Source organism: Callithrix jacchus, chromosome 4 (genome assembly GCF_049354715.1).
Source record: "Callithrix jacchus isolate 240 chromosome 4, calJac240_pri, whole genome shotgun sequence".
In the NCBI taxonomy this organism is placed as follows: domain Eukaryota; kingdom Metazoa; phylum Chordata; class Mammalia; order Primates; family Cebidae; genus Callithrix; species Callithrix jacchus.
Genome location: NC_133505.1, coordinates 159,311,642 through 159,326,017, shown reverse-complemented (window position 1 = coordinate 159,326,017; position 14,376 = coordinate 159,311,642). Strand labels below are relative to the sequence as shown.

At 33.7% G+C, this 14,376-nt stretch overlaps 1 protein-coding gene across 33 annotated transcripts in view; it reads left to right on the top strand.

Annotated features, from left to right (window-relative positions):
* SYNE1 (spectrin repeat containing nuclear envelope protein 1) overlaps window positions 1-14,376 on the top strand; it is a 518,696-nt gene that overhangs the window by 155,693 nt on the left and 348,627 nt on the right. For 30 of the 33 annotated variants that reach the window (XM_078370315.1, XM_035297742.3, XM_035297743.3 and 27 more), the window contains 7 exons: window positions 2,986-3,098; window positions 3,633-3,801; window positions 9,616-9,712; window positions 10,375-10,577; window positions 12,312-12,476; window positions 12,926-13,078; window positions 14,047-14,190. In XM_078370315.1, coding sequence (XP_078226441.1) covers window positions 2,986-3,098; window positions 3,633-3,801; window positions 9,616-9,712; window positions 10,375-10,577; window positions 12,312-12,476; window positions 12,926-13,078; window positions 14,047-14,190 — 1,044 coding nt within the window. Of the gene's footprint in view, window positions 1-2,794; window positions 2,851-2,985; window positions 3,099-3,420; window positions 3,572-3,632; window positions 3,802-9,615; window positions 9,713-10,374; window positions 10,578-12,311; window positions 12,477-12,925; window positions 13,079-14,046; window positions 14,191-14,376 lie in introns of those variants that run through there. The other 3 variants (XM_035297744.3, XM_035297745.3, XM_008995268.5) reach the window with 3 other exon arrangements.

Here is a 14,376-nt window from a genome sequence, read left to right as displayed (position 1 = left end):
ATAAGTCCCACAGTGATGCTGATGTTTCAGATTCTCCCTACAGTTCTATCAGTTTTCGCTTTATATAGTTCAGAGTTTAATAGGCGTGTTCAAGTTCAGGAATAATATATCATCCTCCAGTAAACTGAAAGTTTAATCTTTATGCAATTAATTATAGATGGTTTCTGACTTATAGTGATTCAACTTACAATTTTCACTATACAATGGTGCAAAAGTAATATACATTGAGCAATGACATCTGATATGATACTCTTATGTGACGTAGTCAACATTTTATTATAAAATAGGCTTTGTGTTAGATGATTTTGCCAAATTGTAGGCTAATGTGAGTGTGAGTGTTCTGAGAACATTTAATGTAGGTGAAGCTAAGCTATAATGTTTGGTTGGTTTAGGTGTATTAAATACATTTTTTACTTACAATATTTTCAACTTACAATGAGTTTATTGGGACATAACCCTGTCGTAAGTCAAGGAGTGTCTATACTTATAATGATTCTGTTCTGAAATCCATTTTGTGTGGTATTAATATATTTATATCAGATTTCTCTTAGTATTTGCCTGACATGTGTTCTATTTTATTAATTTTAACCTATCCATGTTCTTAATGATTAGGTGTATCTTTTGTAAAAAGCAGATAATTCTATTTTGTTTGTTTTTCCAATCTGAATATCTCTGTCTTGTAACTAGTAAATTTCTACATTATTCACATTTACTTATTATTATTGATATTCTTGAATTTGTTTCTAGCATCTAAGCCTTTGCTTTCTATTTGCTCTACTTTTTCTTCTTTTCTACTTTCTTGCTATTTATAAGTTTATTAAGGAGGTTTAACTTTTTGTTTCCTTGCTCATTTTTCTTATTCCATGGTTTTATTTATTATACTGGCATGAAAGTTATAAACTCTAGTTGTACAGTAAGATTGCCCTTGAATTTTGTTAGATATTTAGCAAAATTGAAAGTTAATCCATATCTTAACCCCCTCTTAATCAATATAAGGAACTGGGAATACTTTAACCAGACCACTCTCCTTTTTATCTTACATATTGTTGTCAAATATTAAATTACTGACATTTTTCTAGCATGATAAATTTGTTGTTTCTGCTGATTCTCACTCATGGTGGCTTGTTTCCTGTGGTTGGTGATCTCTGCTTTCCTCTTATGGTATTTGCATTTGCTAATAACCTGGCCATGTTAGCCCTCATTGAGGGTTCTGACTAAATGGAAGAGATCTTGTTTCAGTGTCCTTACCCTGTTCACATTCTAAGACTCTCTCAGCAATGGTGTAGATATTTGTCCAGGAAAATCTGGATTTTCCTATTTGTTCTTTGCCTACATCTGTGATCTAGTTTTGGGGTCATGTTTTACTGAGAATGGGGGACCTAAAATATTTCTTACTTCCTATGAACCCAGCAAGGTGAATTAAAATCATATATTTTATCCAGCATCTAGCTGCTTTATACTGAGAAGACCTTTCAGAGGAATCAGTGACATCATGCCAACTGAAGACGTTCTTTTATTATATGGATGAAAATGTTTCTGTTTGGATAGCTTGTACAGACTTTTTCAATATGGTTGAAATTTAAAAACAGTTACAAGTCAGAGCTAGCTGGGGTGAGAGCTCCAAGTGTGCTCTGACGTCACTTGGGAAAGTTTCAGCCAAAACCATAAGCTTATAGAAATGTGTCTGCATGTAATAAAGGAGTTAGAGAATGGCTAGAATACTCATCATCAATAGCTGCTGTAAAAAATCACTCATTTGTTCTCTGTTCTCTTGTGATGAGCTCTTGGCTTCACACAGTACCCTTCCTTGAGGCACACATGACTTATGAATATCTTTGCACTTACCTACAGAGTCAGAGCACGTCAAAATGTGATCATAGCAAAATATATGAGAATAGAAATAATTTGGCCCTAAGGCTTTTCTACCATGTTAAAATGTCATATGTAGACAAGCACATACAAACCCTAATGTTTTAATTTATGATAGAAAAGTCTTCACTTGTCCCTCTCTCAAGTGTGTCTCTTGATTTTAGGCCAGTTTTGCACTAATTTCTCCAATTAACCCACTAAATTTTGGTATGAGATAAATATATTAATTTTAATGTATTATTTTCATGGGCTGATGTGTCTTACTTTTCCAGTGAGTGACACATTATTAGGTACTGTATTTATTCTGCCACTGGGACACAAACTAAGCTCTAGAAATTAAGGCATGAATCTCCTTTCACCTAACTCTTTCCTTGCTTCTATGTGAGAAATTGCTGAGGGAGTATAAAACACATGTACATCTTTTTAGAAATTAGTTTATGAATGATGAAAAACACAGAAAATACATCAAAGAAGATTCAAATTAACCTAAATAAATGAATCAAACCTGTGGAGTTCTATACAGTCTATAATGAATATTTATTAACATCACATTTAATTTTCCCACTGTGTTACCTATGGGGCATTCCCTGCACTTGTTTGAAATTTTCTAACCAAAAGGGTATTTCAACATATATTGTAATATGATTGACTTTAGATAACAAGAAAATATCAATTTATAATAGTCTGCATGCATTCAAAATAAAATAACAGTAGAAAGCCTAATGCCTTTTGCCATCAAAGGTTTCAATTTGTCATACTTAGTTTTAAGCCTTTAAAAACCAACATATCCAAAATCAAGAAAGGTGAAAAATACCAAAATCATTTCATAGCAGTAATTACATTTTCCTTTGGCTCATGTGCCTTTAAAATGTCTGAATGCATTGCTGTGCAAGTGTCATGTGTGTTTAAAAGATGCATAATTATTAGATGCAGTTCCAGCATAGTGTTTTAAGTACAAGCACCCAGTTGCTCCTGTTCAAGGTAAGCTGCCTCTGAATGTGGCAGCAGAATCAAATTGTTGAATACATTGACTCATCGGTGAAGGCTGGAAATTATGCTCCTTAGTCCTCTGTGAAACATGTTTTTCATTTTTTATTTTTTTTAACTGTATCTTAGGATCTGCTTCAAAACACAGATGCCCACAAAAGAGCATTCCATGAAATCTACCGGACTAGGTCTGTTAACGGGATTCCAGTGCCACCTGATCAATTAGAGGACATGGCTGAGAGGTAAGAGAATGTATTTAAATGAAGTCTGTTTTTAAAATGCCAGGTGGATGCTTTTTACATTTCTTTTTTTTTTTTTCATGATTTTATTTTTAACAGAGAAGCTTACCTTTGGTAAATAGGAAGTGAGCTCCCATAACGTATGCTGAGAATGCCAACATTCAAATATATTATTAACTGAAAAGACTGAACCTGAATTTATCTGCAGCCTGGTAATCACAGAAATGGTTTCTTCATAGGCTGTATTTTTGTTCAGTACTGTAAGGAACATTATGTAATATTGCAAAAACAGCTTATAAAAGAAACAGACGAGAGATGTGTTGGCAGGGGAAAAAACCAAATCGAAGATTTCAATCATTCATGTTTTGCTTTTAAATCCAGAGCTGGAAAAGAAAGCAGATCTCCAGAAAATGATCAGCCAGAGTTAGAAGAGCTTGTGGCCGCATTCTATTTAAGGCTGACATGTAACAGGTTAAGTAAGCATCGGTTCTGTTACTACTAGTTACATTCTATAAATTCTCCCTGTTTTATTTCTAGGTTTCATTTTGTTTCCTCCACATCAGAGCTACACCTAATGAAAATGGAATTTTTAGAATTAAAGTACCGTCTGCTCTCACTGCTGGTTCTTGCAGAGTCAAAGCTGAAGTCCTGGATCATTAAGTATGGGAGGAGAGAGTCAGTGGAGCAGCTTCTACAGAACTACGTGGTAAGTCCCAAGTGCTTTGACAGAGAATTCCGATGAGCCATGGATTTAGCAACACTGTTCAGTTACTTTGACGCTGTTGTTTTAATCTTGAATTTAAACATAAAGATAGCTGTGTGTTAAATGGGTTAGATATAAGTTTATGAGCTTTTCAGAATTATCGGAAATCTAAACCTATTTCTTTGGAATTTGATTATTTAAAATCCCCTAGTTTAGAAAGGCTTTGCTGCATTAATCATATGGGACCATTCTGACTGGCTTTATTGATTTTTTTTAAAAGTTTTTGGATTGCATACCCCAATTTTTTATTGGAGGTCACCATTTAAACTAAATTAAAATACTTAAAGATTACCTTTGTGTTTTTTAAAATTCAGTTTTGCCTAGTTTAGAACAATTCTCAAGTGTCCAAATGAGAACTATTTTTTTAGATTGTGTCCATGGTGTCTTTTTTATTGTCATTCCCTGAGCTTCATTGACTCTTGTGTGCACCCAGGAAAAGTAAAATTTTGTCAATAAATCTCTGTACCAACTTAATTTTTAAAGATTATCTCATATTTTTGGCTATCAATATAGATAATTCTCTGTCTACCAGAATCATAGACCTGCATCAATGAAAGAATTTGGCTGCTCTGTACCTAGCAGCTTTCACTTACATGTGATTAATGTATTATAGGTACTAAAGACAGGTTATTTCTTAGTTAATTGAACATGCCCCTCCTACAAATTAATTTTCAATGCAAATTTGCTCACAAAATTAATATTAATAGTTATTTTAGTCTTGTGCTGTTTCATTTATGTTTAAATACAAATTCTATGATAAATCAATGAACTTTTAAAATATAAGCCCGTTTATAACTTGATTAGTCATAGTGACTCTATAACATGTTCTGATTGAAATACTTACTGAATCCATATTCTCACTGAGGCATCTTAGAACTAGGATCTATTTTGTTACATTTCAGTTTCATTTTCTGTGATGAGTGAGCAACATGTAGTTGAGAAAAAAAATGATTTAACTGCTTTGCAGTAAAATCTTTACCTATACTAAAATTGTCTAGGAAACATTTGTCCCAAAATGCAAAATTTGTTATGTTCCTTTATTCATTTCTAGTTATTTTGGCAAGTTATGAAAAACATAGAGTTTTAGATTCAAGCAATTACATTAGCTCTTCAAATATAAAACACAAATATGCATGTATATTTTCAGATTTGGTCATGCCAAATGATACCCTCCGAGCCCAGTAGTTAATTATACCAGACACAATCTTTGTTCTGGCTATTTCAGAACAGCCAATCAGTCATATTTAAACAGCTAATAAGACCGTTCCACCAGGTGAATGTTCCAACACAATGATGTTAATAATTCTCTTTGATTTTCTCAAATAATATGTGAATAAAGAATTATGATTAATGATAAAAAAACGTTAGTACTTTCTGCCTACCTCATAAAGTTAAAGACAAGTTCACTCAGCTGCTACTTCCAAACTGCTTTTTAACTTTCAAAGCTATTCAAAAAATTGCTGATTATCCTACAGACAAAGCATGCTTTAATGAACATTTCCTAATAATCTCATCTGCTACTGAAGAATGCCTACCTATCACTCATATTTCTTTTCTGTAAAGGATTTTAAGGTATTTTTTTGCTTATAGTTTTGATAACCATGGAGTATGGAGCATTTCTCACGTGCCAAGTGTTTTGCATGCATCATCTTTTATCTCAGTGATGGCCCTGCAAGCTGGGGGTCTCACATTGTTTCAGATACCAAGGAGCCAGTGCAAAAGCACTGAGGCTTCATAGGCTCAAGTCACATACTCCTGGTGGCACATGCTCCAGGTGGGAAAGTGTGGAATCAGAAATTGAATCCATATCTTTTCAAATCAAAAACCCTTGAGCTTACTTGCTATCACGATCTAAATAAATTGTGAAAAAAATATTTTTAACTTAAAAGACCAAATCATTGATATGATATCTTATGTCTTCATGGTGTAAAGAATGTAATTCACATAAATATTAGTTCTATTTAACATTGGCTCATATTTGACAATATATGTAAGTGTACCGTCAAAGCCTGAGAGTTGCTGTTATTTGTGTATGAGACAGCATGGTTGTGGGAGAGGAGAAAATGATGAAGTGCAGATACCAGTCACTACAAACGTGGTTTGTCATGGTTTAGCTACTGAGTACCCATGTGTCTGTGAATAACTTAATTTCTAGAAGACTTAGTCTTTCCCAGATGTTTAATAATGATGATGATGATGGTGATAATAATAATAAAACAGTAGGAATATTTCTAGGGTAACAGAGACTGACATTTACTTTTTTCCTTCTATGTTAACACCTCATAGAGCATCTCTTATCCTTTTAGAGCACTATGAAAAATCATTCATTTTGGAAGATTCTATTTCAAAGACCCTGAAGATTTTCAAATAAAATCACAAATTACAAAAGTCAGTTTTGTAAATGCAATTCTTTTCTTAGTTTCTAACCCCCACACCCCCACCAAAAAAGGGCTGGGAGCAGCAGCTCACAAACACCTGTAATCCTAGCACTTTGGGAGGCTTAGATGGAAGAGGCACTTGAGGCCAGGAGTGTGAGACCACCTCGGGAAACATAGTGGGACCCTGTCTTTACAAAAAAATTTGAAAATTTAGCCTGGTGTCATGGTGCGCACCTGTAGTCCCAACCACTCAGGAGGCTGAAGCAGGAGGATAACTTGAGCCCTGGGGTTTATGGCTGCAGTGAGCTATGATCCTGCTACAGCACTTCAGCCTGAGCTACAGAGTAAGACCCTGTTTCAAAAAAAAAAGTATTATAATAAGCCACATGCTGCTATATCATGTAATAACCAAAGTAATATTTGGGACATACAGTTTCCATGATTATCTTCTTCTTAGTCGTAATTCTCAAATCAGACTTATTCATCCTGCAAAAAAAAAAAAAAAAAAGAATACATTTTTTCTAAGTGTCAGAGAAAGAGAATGTGCTTCCTAGCTCAGATATGCAGCCACTGAGTGCTTAAAGAATTCTTGGATAACACTTCACAAATACTTGTTGTCATTAATTTAGGGCACTGCCATTGGTAAGTGATTACATGCTGTAATGCAAATCAAATGATAATGTGTTTAGTTCTTGCTGTCAAAATTGTTGACAAAGACCAAAATATATGCTCACAATGCATTATGAAAAAAGAGGCTGCTATTTCATTCTTTCACGTGAAAGAGCTCTTGAAGCTGTGGACTTTGTGAATGCAACATAATGTGAATATTCATTTTATTATTCATAATTATATTTTAATGTTAATAGTCTTGATAAAAACCACTCCTTAATGTTCATTTTAATTATCTCAAATTATCTGGTGTAGTTCCATTCAAGTGAAACTGATGAGCTTCATATTTATTATATTTGCGCCCATCTTGTGAAAGTAGAAATGCAGTCACTAACACTAAAATTAAACACCAAAAATAAGTATGCCACTTACTTTTCTTGAAGTACTATCAACTTTAAAAGTCCCCTGACTAAAATGGCTTATTTGTTGAACTTGGGTTCCAAATTTCAACCTTATTTTGAAAGAAATAAATGAATCCTGATATTATTATTTTAAACATGCATTTGTATTTACTTTTGCATTTTTCTGAGAGGTGTGTCTAAATTGCTTACAGTAAAATGGAGAGTTAGCAGTTCTGCTAAAGTGACTTAATAGACAAAATAATCCATATTGCTAAATGCATTTATTCCATATTCAGAATAAAAAGGACCAAGTTAAATGGACCAATAAAATTTTAAAATAAAACAGGAATATTTCTTTGAAAATTAACCATCCAGTCTTGCTAATAGCAAAGTTCAAAAATATATTAATGAGTGTCTACAGCATTTATCAAATATTCTTCCCGAAAACATTCTCCCTTCTTCCCTGCCTCTTGAACCAAAAATTAAATTGGAAATAAGTTTTTCTCACTTGTTTATTTTTACTTATTTTGTAAACTACTCTAGCAAAAGCATATTTAAGTATTCCTGTGCACCACAAGCAACTATTTCCCATTCTTTGACACTTAGAACAATTGTTTTGCTATTAGCTTCTTGAAATTTGCATTAATATTAAATGCAGACTGTTTTTTAAACTTTGCCAAATATAATTATTTCTTCAATTTCTTACACAGTATCTTGAACATTAGATATAATTTTCAATTTTTGATCAAATAATGATTTGGTTGTTTAGTTAAGTTACTCAAAATTGAAATTCTAGTAAATTATTCTTTTCCCAACTGGGTTGTAATAAAAAGATATAAGAATAAATAGTGAGTTAATCAGAATATTATTGTCTTACTTTATTCTCAAATAAAATAAAGCCAATGAAAGTTATTGAATGTTGTATTCATCATGGAGCCTCTTATTCCAGCTCACAGCTTTCTCTATTTACTTTATCCCTGAAGAATAATTTATAAGCAAACGCTTTATAAACATAAAATTTGTTATAGATACAATTTTTTAAATGTTATCTCAAAATATGATAAACATTTATCAGTAAAAACAATCTAGAGATTTCTATGAAATTGCTTTATGAATAATAATGTTTCCTCTGCACACAAGTGTCTTGCAACTCCACATTAAGTATTCATCAGCATGCTACACAAAAAATCAGCTGGTTTTTGAAGGCTAATTTTGTATTTATGACAGTGACATTTATCAAGTATTTTAATAGATTCAAATCACAGGAACTCATTATAATATTAGAAGAAATTAAAGAGCCTCTGGTGATATGTTGTTAGCTATAATTGCATCAGTTCTCTACTTTAGAGAAGTGAGAATAATCTTTGAAACGGGCATTATTTTGTATTTCTTGAAGTGAACAATCATAAAATTTACCTAAAGACTTTTTTGTATATTCTCAATTTTATAGTATCCATTTGCCAGTAGTGACTGTATTACATGTATGAATTACAGATTTATAGACATGTCTTACTGAAATTTTTCTATAATAGGCTATTGATAACATGAATAGAGTATGAAATTATTTTAAATTTTTCTATTTACTTTTAGTTTATTTGTTATTATTATTATTGGATGGAGTCTCACTCTGTCACCCAGGCTGGAGTGCAGTGGCAAGATCTTTCTTGGCTCACTGCAACCTCCAGCTGCTGGATTCAAGCAACTCTCCTGCCTTAGCCTCCTGAGTAGCTGGAACTACAGGCACATGTCACCACACCTGGCTAATTTTTGTATTTTTAGTAGATATGGGGTTTCACCGTGTTAGCCAGGCTGGTCTTGAATTCCTGACCTCAGGTGATCTGGCCACCTCAGCCTCCTGAAGTGCTGGAATTAGAGGCATGAGCCACTGCTCCCAGCCTACTTACTTTTTATTTTAAGGGGAGTATTTGTGCACTGTGTCATTTATTTATAATCTGGAGTTCCTCAGAGCAGTCATTCACCAGGATTAATGTTCAAAGAGCAACAGAATTCCACAGCTGAAACACAGTGGGACACTTTAAAATGTTCTTCTAAATTTAGTGCTTTCTAAATGTTAGACCCAAGTTCTCTGGAGAAATTTCTGTCTCTTCAAAAAGCAAACCTTTGGTTGGTGAAGAAATAGAATATTTTCTCAATCTCATACTGGGTTAGAATCAAAAGCATGGAATCAATTTATGTGTTCAGAATGATCTTAGGTAATTTGTAGCAGTGGAATTAGGTTTATATTTTCAAAAAGAGTGATATTAGCAAATTTGGGTAAACTATGCTTATAGCTATACTAAAGAAAATTGACTTTGGAATTTTACATGAGCCTAATGTTTGCTATCTTCTAACCATTCCTCCTTTTCTAGTCTTTTATAGAAAATAGCAAGTTCTTTGAACAATATGAAGTGACATACCAGATCTTGAAACAGACAGCCGAAATGTATATCAAAGCAGATGGTTCAGGTAAAACAAACTACAGAATGTGCTGCAGTGTACACTGGAGTAGAATTTAGAGCCTACAGGTTTCTATCTGATCAGATCATTCTTTCTCTCCAGGGAATTTTTGTGTCACCTTGCCATTGGCCAAGAGAACACATACTGGCTTCAGTTGCCTGTGCTTTGCACAGTGCCTGACCTGCATAATCATACTTTTTCTCTCTCCCTCTCTCTCTCTCTGTCTCTCTCTCTTTCCCTCTCTCTCTCTCTTTCTCTCTCTCTCTGTCTCTCTCTCTCTCTGTCTCTCTTTCCCTCTCTCTCTCTCTTTCTCTCTCTCTCTCTCTCTGTGTCTGTGTGTGTATGAGTTCTTCTAAGAGAGAACAAAATAAGCATTCATTTTCTAAATTGCAATTTTTCAAGCTACCTTCAATTCTAAGGATTAAAGTCAAAAGCATAGAATAACTTGAGTATTAACAATGAAGTAAATGAGAAATTAATTAGTGTAAAGATGTAATTTGTAAAATAAATTTGTTTTCTGTGTGTAATTATGTCTGTTATATTTGTTGGAAATGAACTCTGGCATTTGTGATGGATACTATTGCACACCAATGTATACGACCACAGGAAAAAAAGGCATGGAGGATTTAAAATATAAAATAAGCGTTATAAATGGTTTTTTTCTGTTTCAGTGGAGGAAGCTGAGAATGTAATGAAATTCATGAATGAAACCACTGCTCAGTGGCGAAATCTTTCAGTAGAAGTTAGGAGTGTGAGAAGCATGCTGGAAGAAGTGATCTCTAACTGGGATCGCTATGGCAATACAGTGGCTAGTCTGCAAGCCTGGCTAGAGGATGCTGAAAAAATGCTCAATCAATCAGAAAATGCCAAAAAGGTAAGATTGGCTCATGCAAAAAGAAAAGACATTTGATGTATGCAAACATGAGAGACTTTTACAGCAGAGCTCACTAGGGAGTATCGTGTATTTGCAAGCGTGACTCAAGAATCCTGACTTTGCCTGAAAAGTTGCACTTTCAGGTGAGTAACCGGCCAATAAATACACTGATTATAGAAGCTGATGAAGGGTTGAGTAAACCCAATGGGCAGCAGAGGAGAGGGCACTATCTTACACTGAAGTCTGTCTGTGAAGGGGAGTGTCTAGGACTCCAGTCTTCATGGATTTCCTGATTAAAGAGAGGATGAAAAGAACTTTGGTTTGTCTTCACATAGTGCTGAAACACGTAGTACTGAATCTATGTGGCAGCATCCACCAGCTGAGCAGCTGGACCATGACATTTGAACCTCTTTAGAGATTCTGTTTTGGATTCTACTAACCCTCAAGCAAGGGTCTCATTCTAAGTAGGAGTGATTTCTTTTGTGGCCACTTATAAGTATGGATGTGTGTGTGCCTGTGAGAGTTACTATTTTACATTCATGTCGCTTATTTAAATATCACATGAAATGGACCGATTTCCGCTTATATACTTCCAAATGGAAGCCTGGCATTTTTACGTGGAAAATCAATTTATATGTAAGTGATACTAAAAATGCACACACTAGAATTACCACATGCCATCCGAGATTGGTTCATCTATTATTGTTTGTGCAAGTAGATGTATCACTTTTAAATGTTTTACCATTCAACATTTCATATAGATTAAATATGCTCATGTAGCTGACGGAGGCAATAACCATCTACCCATATAGATTTTGGCTTTTCCAATTAGACTGGCAGTGCCCTAGTAGATGTCATATGTGTTAATTTGATCCAAAGGAATATAACCACCAGAAACAGAAGTGTTCTCATCTATTTATACATGTAGGAAGTCCTCCCACACATGGCTTATGAAATGGATTTTGAATTATCTTTGGTATCCTTGTTTTTCACTGTGATATCTGTTGTGTGTGTACACGTGCACACATGCGGTTTATTTAAAATGAGTTGGAAACTGTTTCATTGCCAAGAGTGAACCCTTAAACAAACAAGGAAGTGTGTTGTTGTATTAAGTGCTCTCGACCCAGATACATAATTTGTTTTCTTCGATGGTTTATCTCCATGATTGCTAATTATCTTAATGTACTACATTGAAATTTAAAAATCAAAAGTAACACATCAAAAATTTGTTTAGAAAGTTTTAGAGAAAGCTATTCTTTCTTTAAAAGGGAATAAAAGCCCAATTTAACCACCACACAATCTATTCATGTACAAAATTGCACTCATATCCCATACAATTATACAATAAAAAAGGAAGCTGTATATTTCCCTTATATATTATGCCTTTTTATGATTCTGGCACTGGTATTTACTAGCCTGAAGGTTATGCATAAGTCTCTCACATTTGCAGAAATTCAGCTTTTTAATCTGTAAAATAAAAATAACAAAAAGTGGTCATCATGTTTTGTTTTGTCTTCAGCAAATGATATGTTCTTATAAAAAAGACACTCAGTATCTCTAGTTCACATTTTGAAACTTTTTATTAAAAATATGCATTTTTAAAGAGATTTATGATTTATCTTAAAATTCACATGAATGTTAAAACAAAGATATATTTCCTAATTTAGTCACTTTCACATCAGTCATTGATAGGTGGTTTATGGTTTATGATATTGTGCATTCTTTATTGTTTAGGATTTTTTTCGAAATTTACCTCATTGGATTCAGCAGCATACTGCCATGAATGATGCTGGCAATTTTCTCATTGAAACCTGTAATGAGATGGTTTCCCGTGACCTGAAGCAGCAATTACTATTGCTAAATGGGCGGTGGAGGGAGTTGTTTATGGAAGTCAAGCAAGTATGTCTTTAAATCTATATACTCCTCAAACCTGTGTGTGTTATAAATGTGATAAGTAGTCTGTTTGGAGAGAATTACATTTTTATAGCATGGGTTTATTAAGGCAACACATAGTTATGTTTAAAACCGGTATGTGTTTTATGGTTGGTTATTCATCTTTTCCATGCATAACGGAGGGACGTTACAGAAATGTGTTAGTTTGATTAAGGATTATGTTGACATATGGTGCCTACTTCTATGGAATGATTTTCGTTTCGAATCATAGTTCTTCATTTTTATGCTAGTTTCTTTTTTTCTTTCAAACTAATTGGACTTACTTCAAATTTATCTAAAATAAGTATCAAGGATTAGAGTCTTTCTTACCAGCTAATTCCAGAGATGAAAGTTGTAGTTCCAGTGGTCGTGGCTAAACGGCTTTCACAATGTTCCCTCCTCCCTTTCCTTAACAGTATGCTCAAGCTGATGAGATGGACAGAATGAAGAAGGAGTACACAGACTGTATTGTTACCCTGTCTGCTTTTGCAACAGAATCCCATAAGAAACTTTCTGAACCCTTAGAAGTCTCTTTTATGAATGTCAAGTTACTAATTCAAGACTTGGAGGTGAGGAGTTTCTGAATCAAATTGAAAAAGGCTTCTCTGTTGTGACAGTAAAGATCAGCAAGTTTATTCAGATCATTGCAAAAGCTGTTTCTGTGTCTCATGGGCATCACTTTGACATGTCTGTACGTCCCAATTTGCACCTGTCAGAAAAAATGTATCAAACATAAAAAGACATGTCTTATAAAGTAACTTCAAATTGTTTTTCAATTTGGATTTTTTTTCTACAACAAAGCATTAGGGAAAACCAGGAGACATCTATAGATAGCACCTCCACCTAAATACGTTCAATTATAAAGCATTTATTGCATGAACTGTGGTATTTGCATATTTTGAATACCGTGAAGCTCTCAAAAATGAAGTAGTGGAAGAATTTTTAATGATATGGGAAGATTTTGCAATAAATTGCTACATGAGAAATGGAAAGAACAGTATCATTCTTTTGTCTTTGTAAAAACTTAAAAATGGATATAAACACAGGAAAAAAGCTTAATGATGTATAGATGAGATGTTGGCTTTGGTTTTTACTGTGGGAAAAGACTCTAAGTTATTTAAATTGTCATTATCCTCATATTTCTAATTTATAAGTTTTTATAATGGCAGTGAGTTACTTTTTCCTTTAAAAAAAAAGTCCAATTTTTAAAGTCAGAATTGCCCCTCATTTTAAATATACATTTACATTATATTTTATATTCCCATACTACATTAACAATGTATTTTTGGGAAAGTACAAAGATTATTTCAGCTAATCTTTATGTTTTGGTCACTTTAAAGGAAAGTTTTACTAACTACATAATATTACCAATATTTATTAGTAATGAAGGGAAGCAAAAACTGGAACCATCAAAAGTTTAGTGTAAGTATTGGATTTTATACAGTGCATATTGATTTTTGTTCTGCCTTCTACGGAATCCTGAAATTAAGAGGAAATGTGTCGTATGTGAATCTGGCTGTTTCAATGATTCATGCAGGATATTGAGCAGAGGGTGCCTGTGATGGAAGCCCAATACAAGATAATTACAAAGACAGCACACCTCATTACCAAAGAAAGCCCCCAAGAAGAAGGAAAAGAAATGTTTGCAACCATGTCAAAGCTCAAAGAGCAGCTAACCAAGGTGCGAAAATCATTTAATGCTCAATAGTCTGTGTGACACCAACAGTGCTTTCAGCTTGCTTGCTACCCCCGTCCCCATAGGCAAATTGTTTACTTGTTAACAGTGTTTTTGTTTCTAATTGAGATTCTTGATTTAGTAACTTTTTTGTGAATTAAAAAAAAAAACTATGATGCTGATACCAAGTAT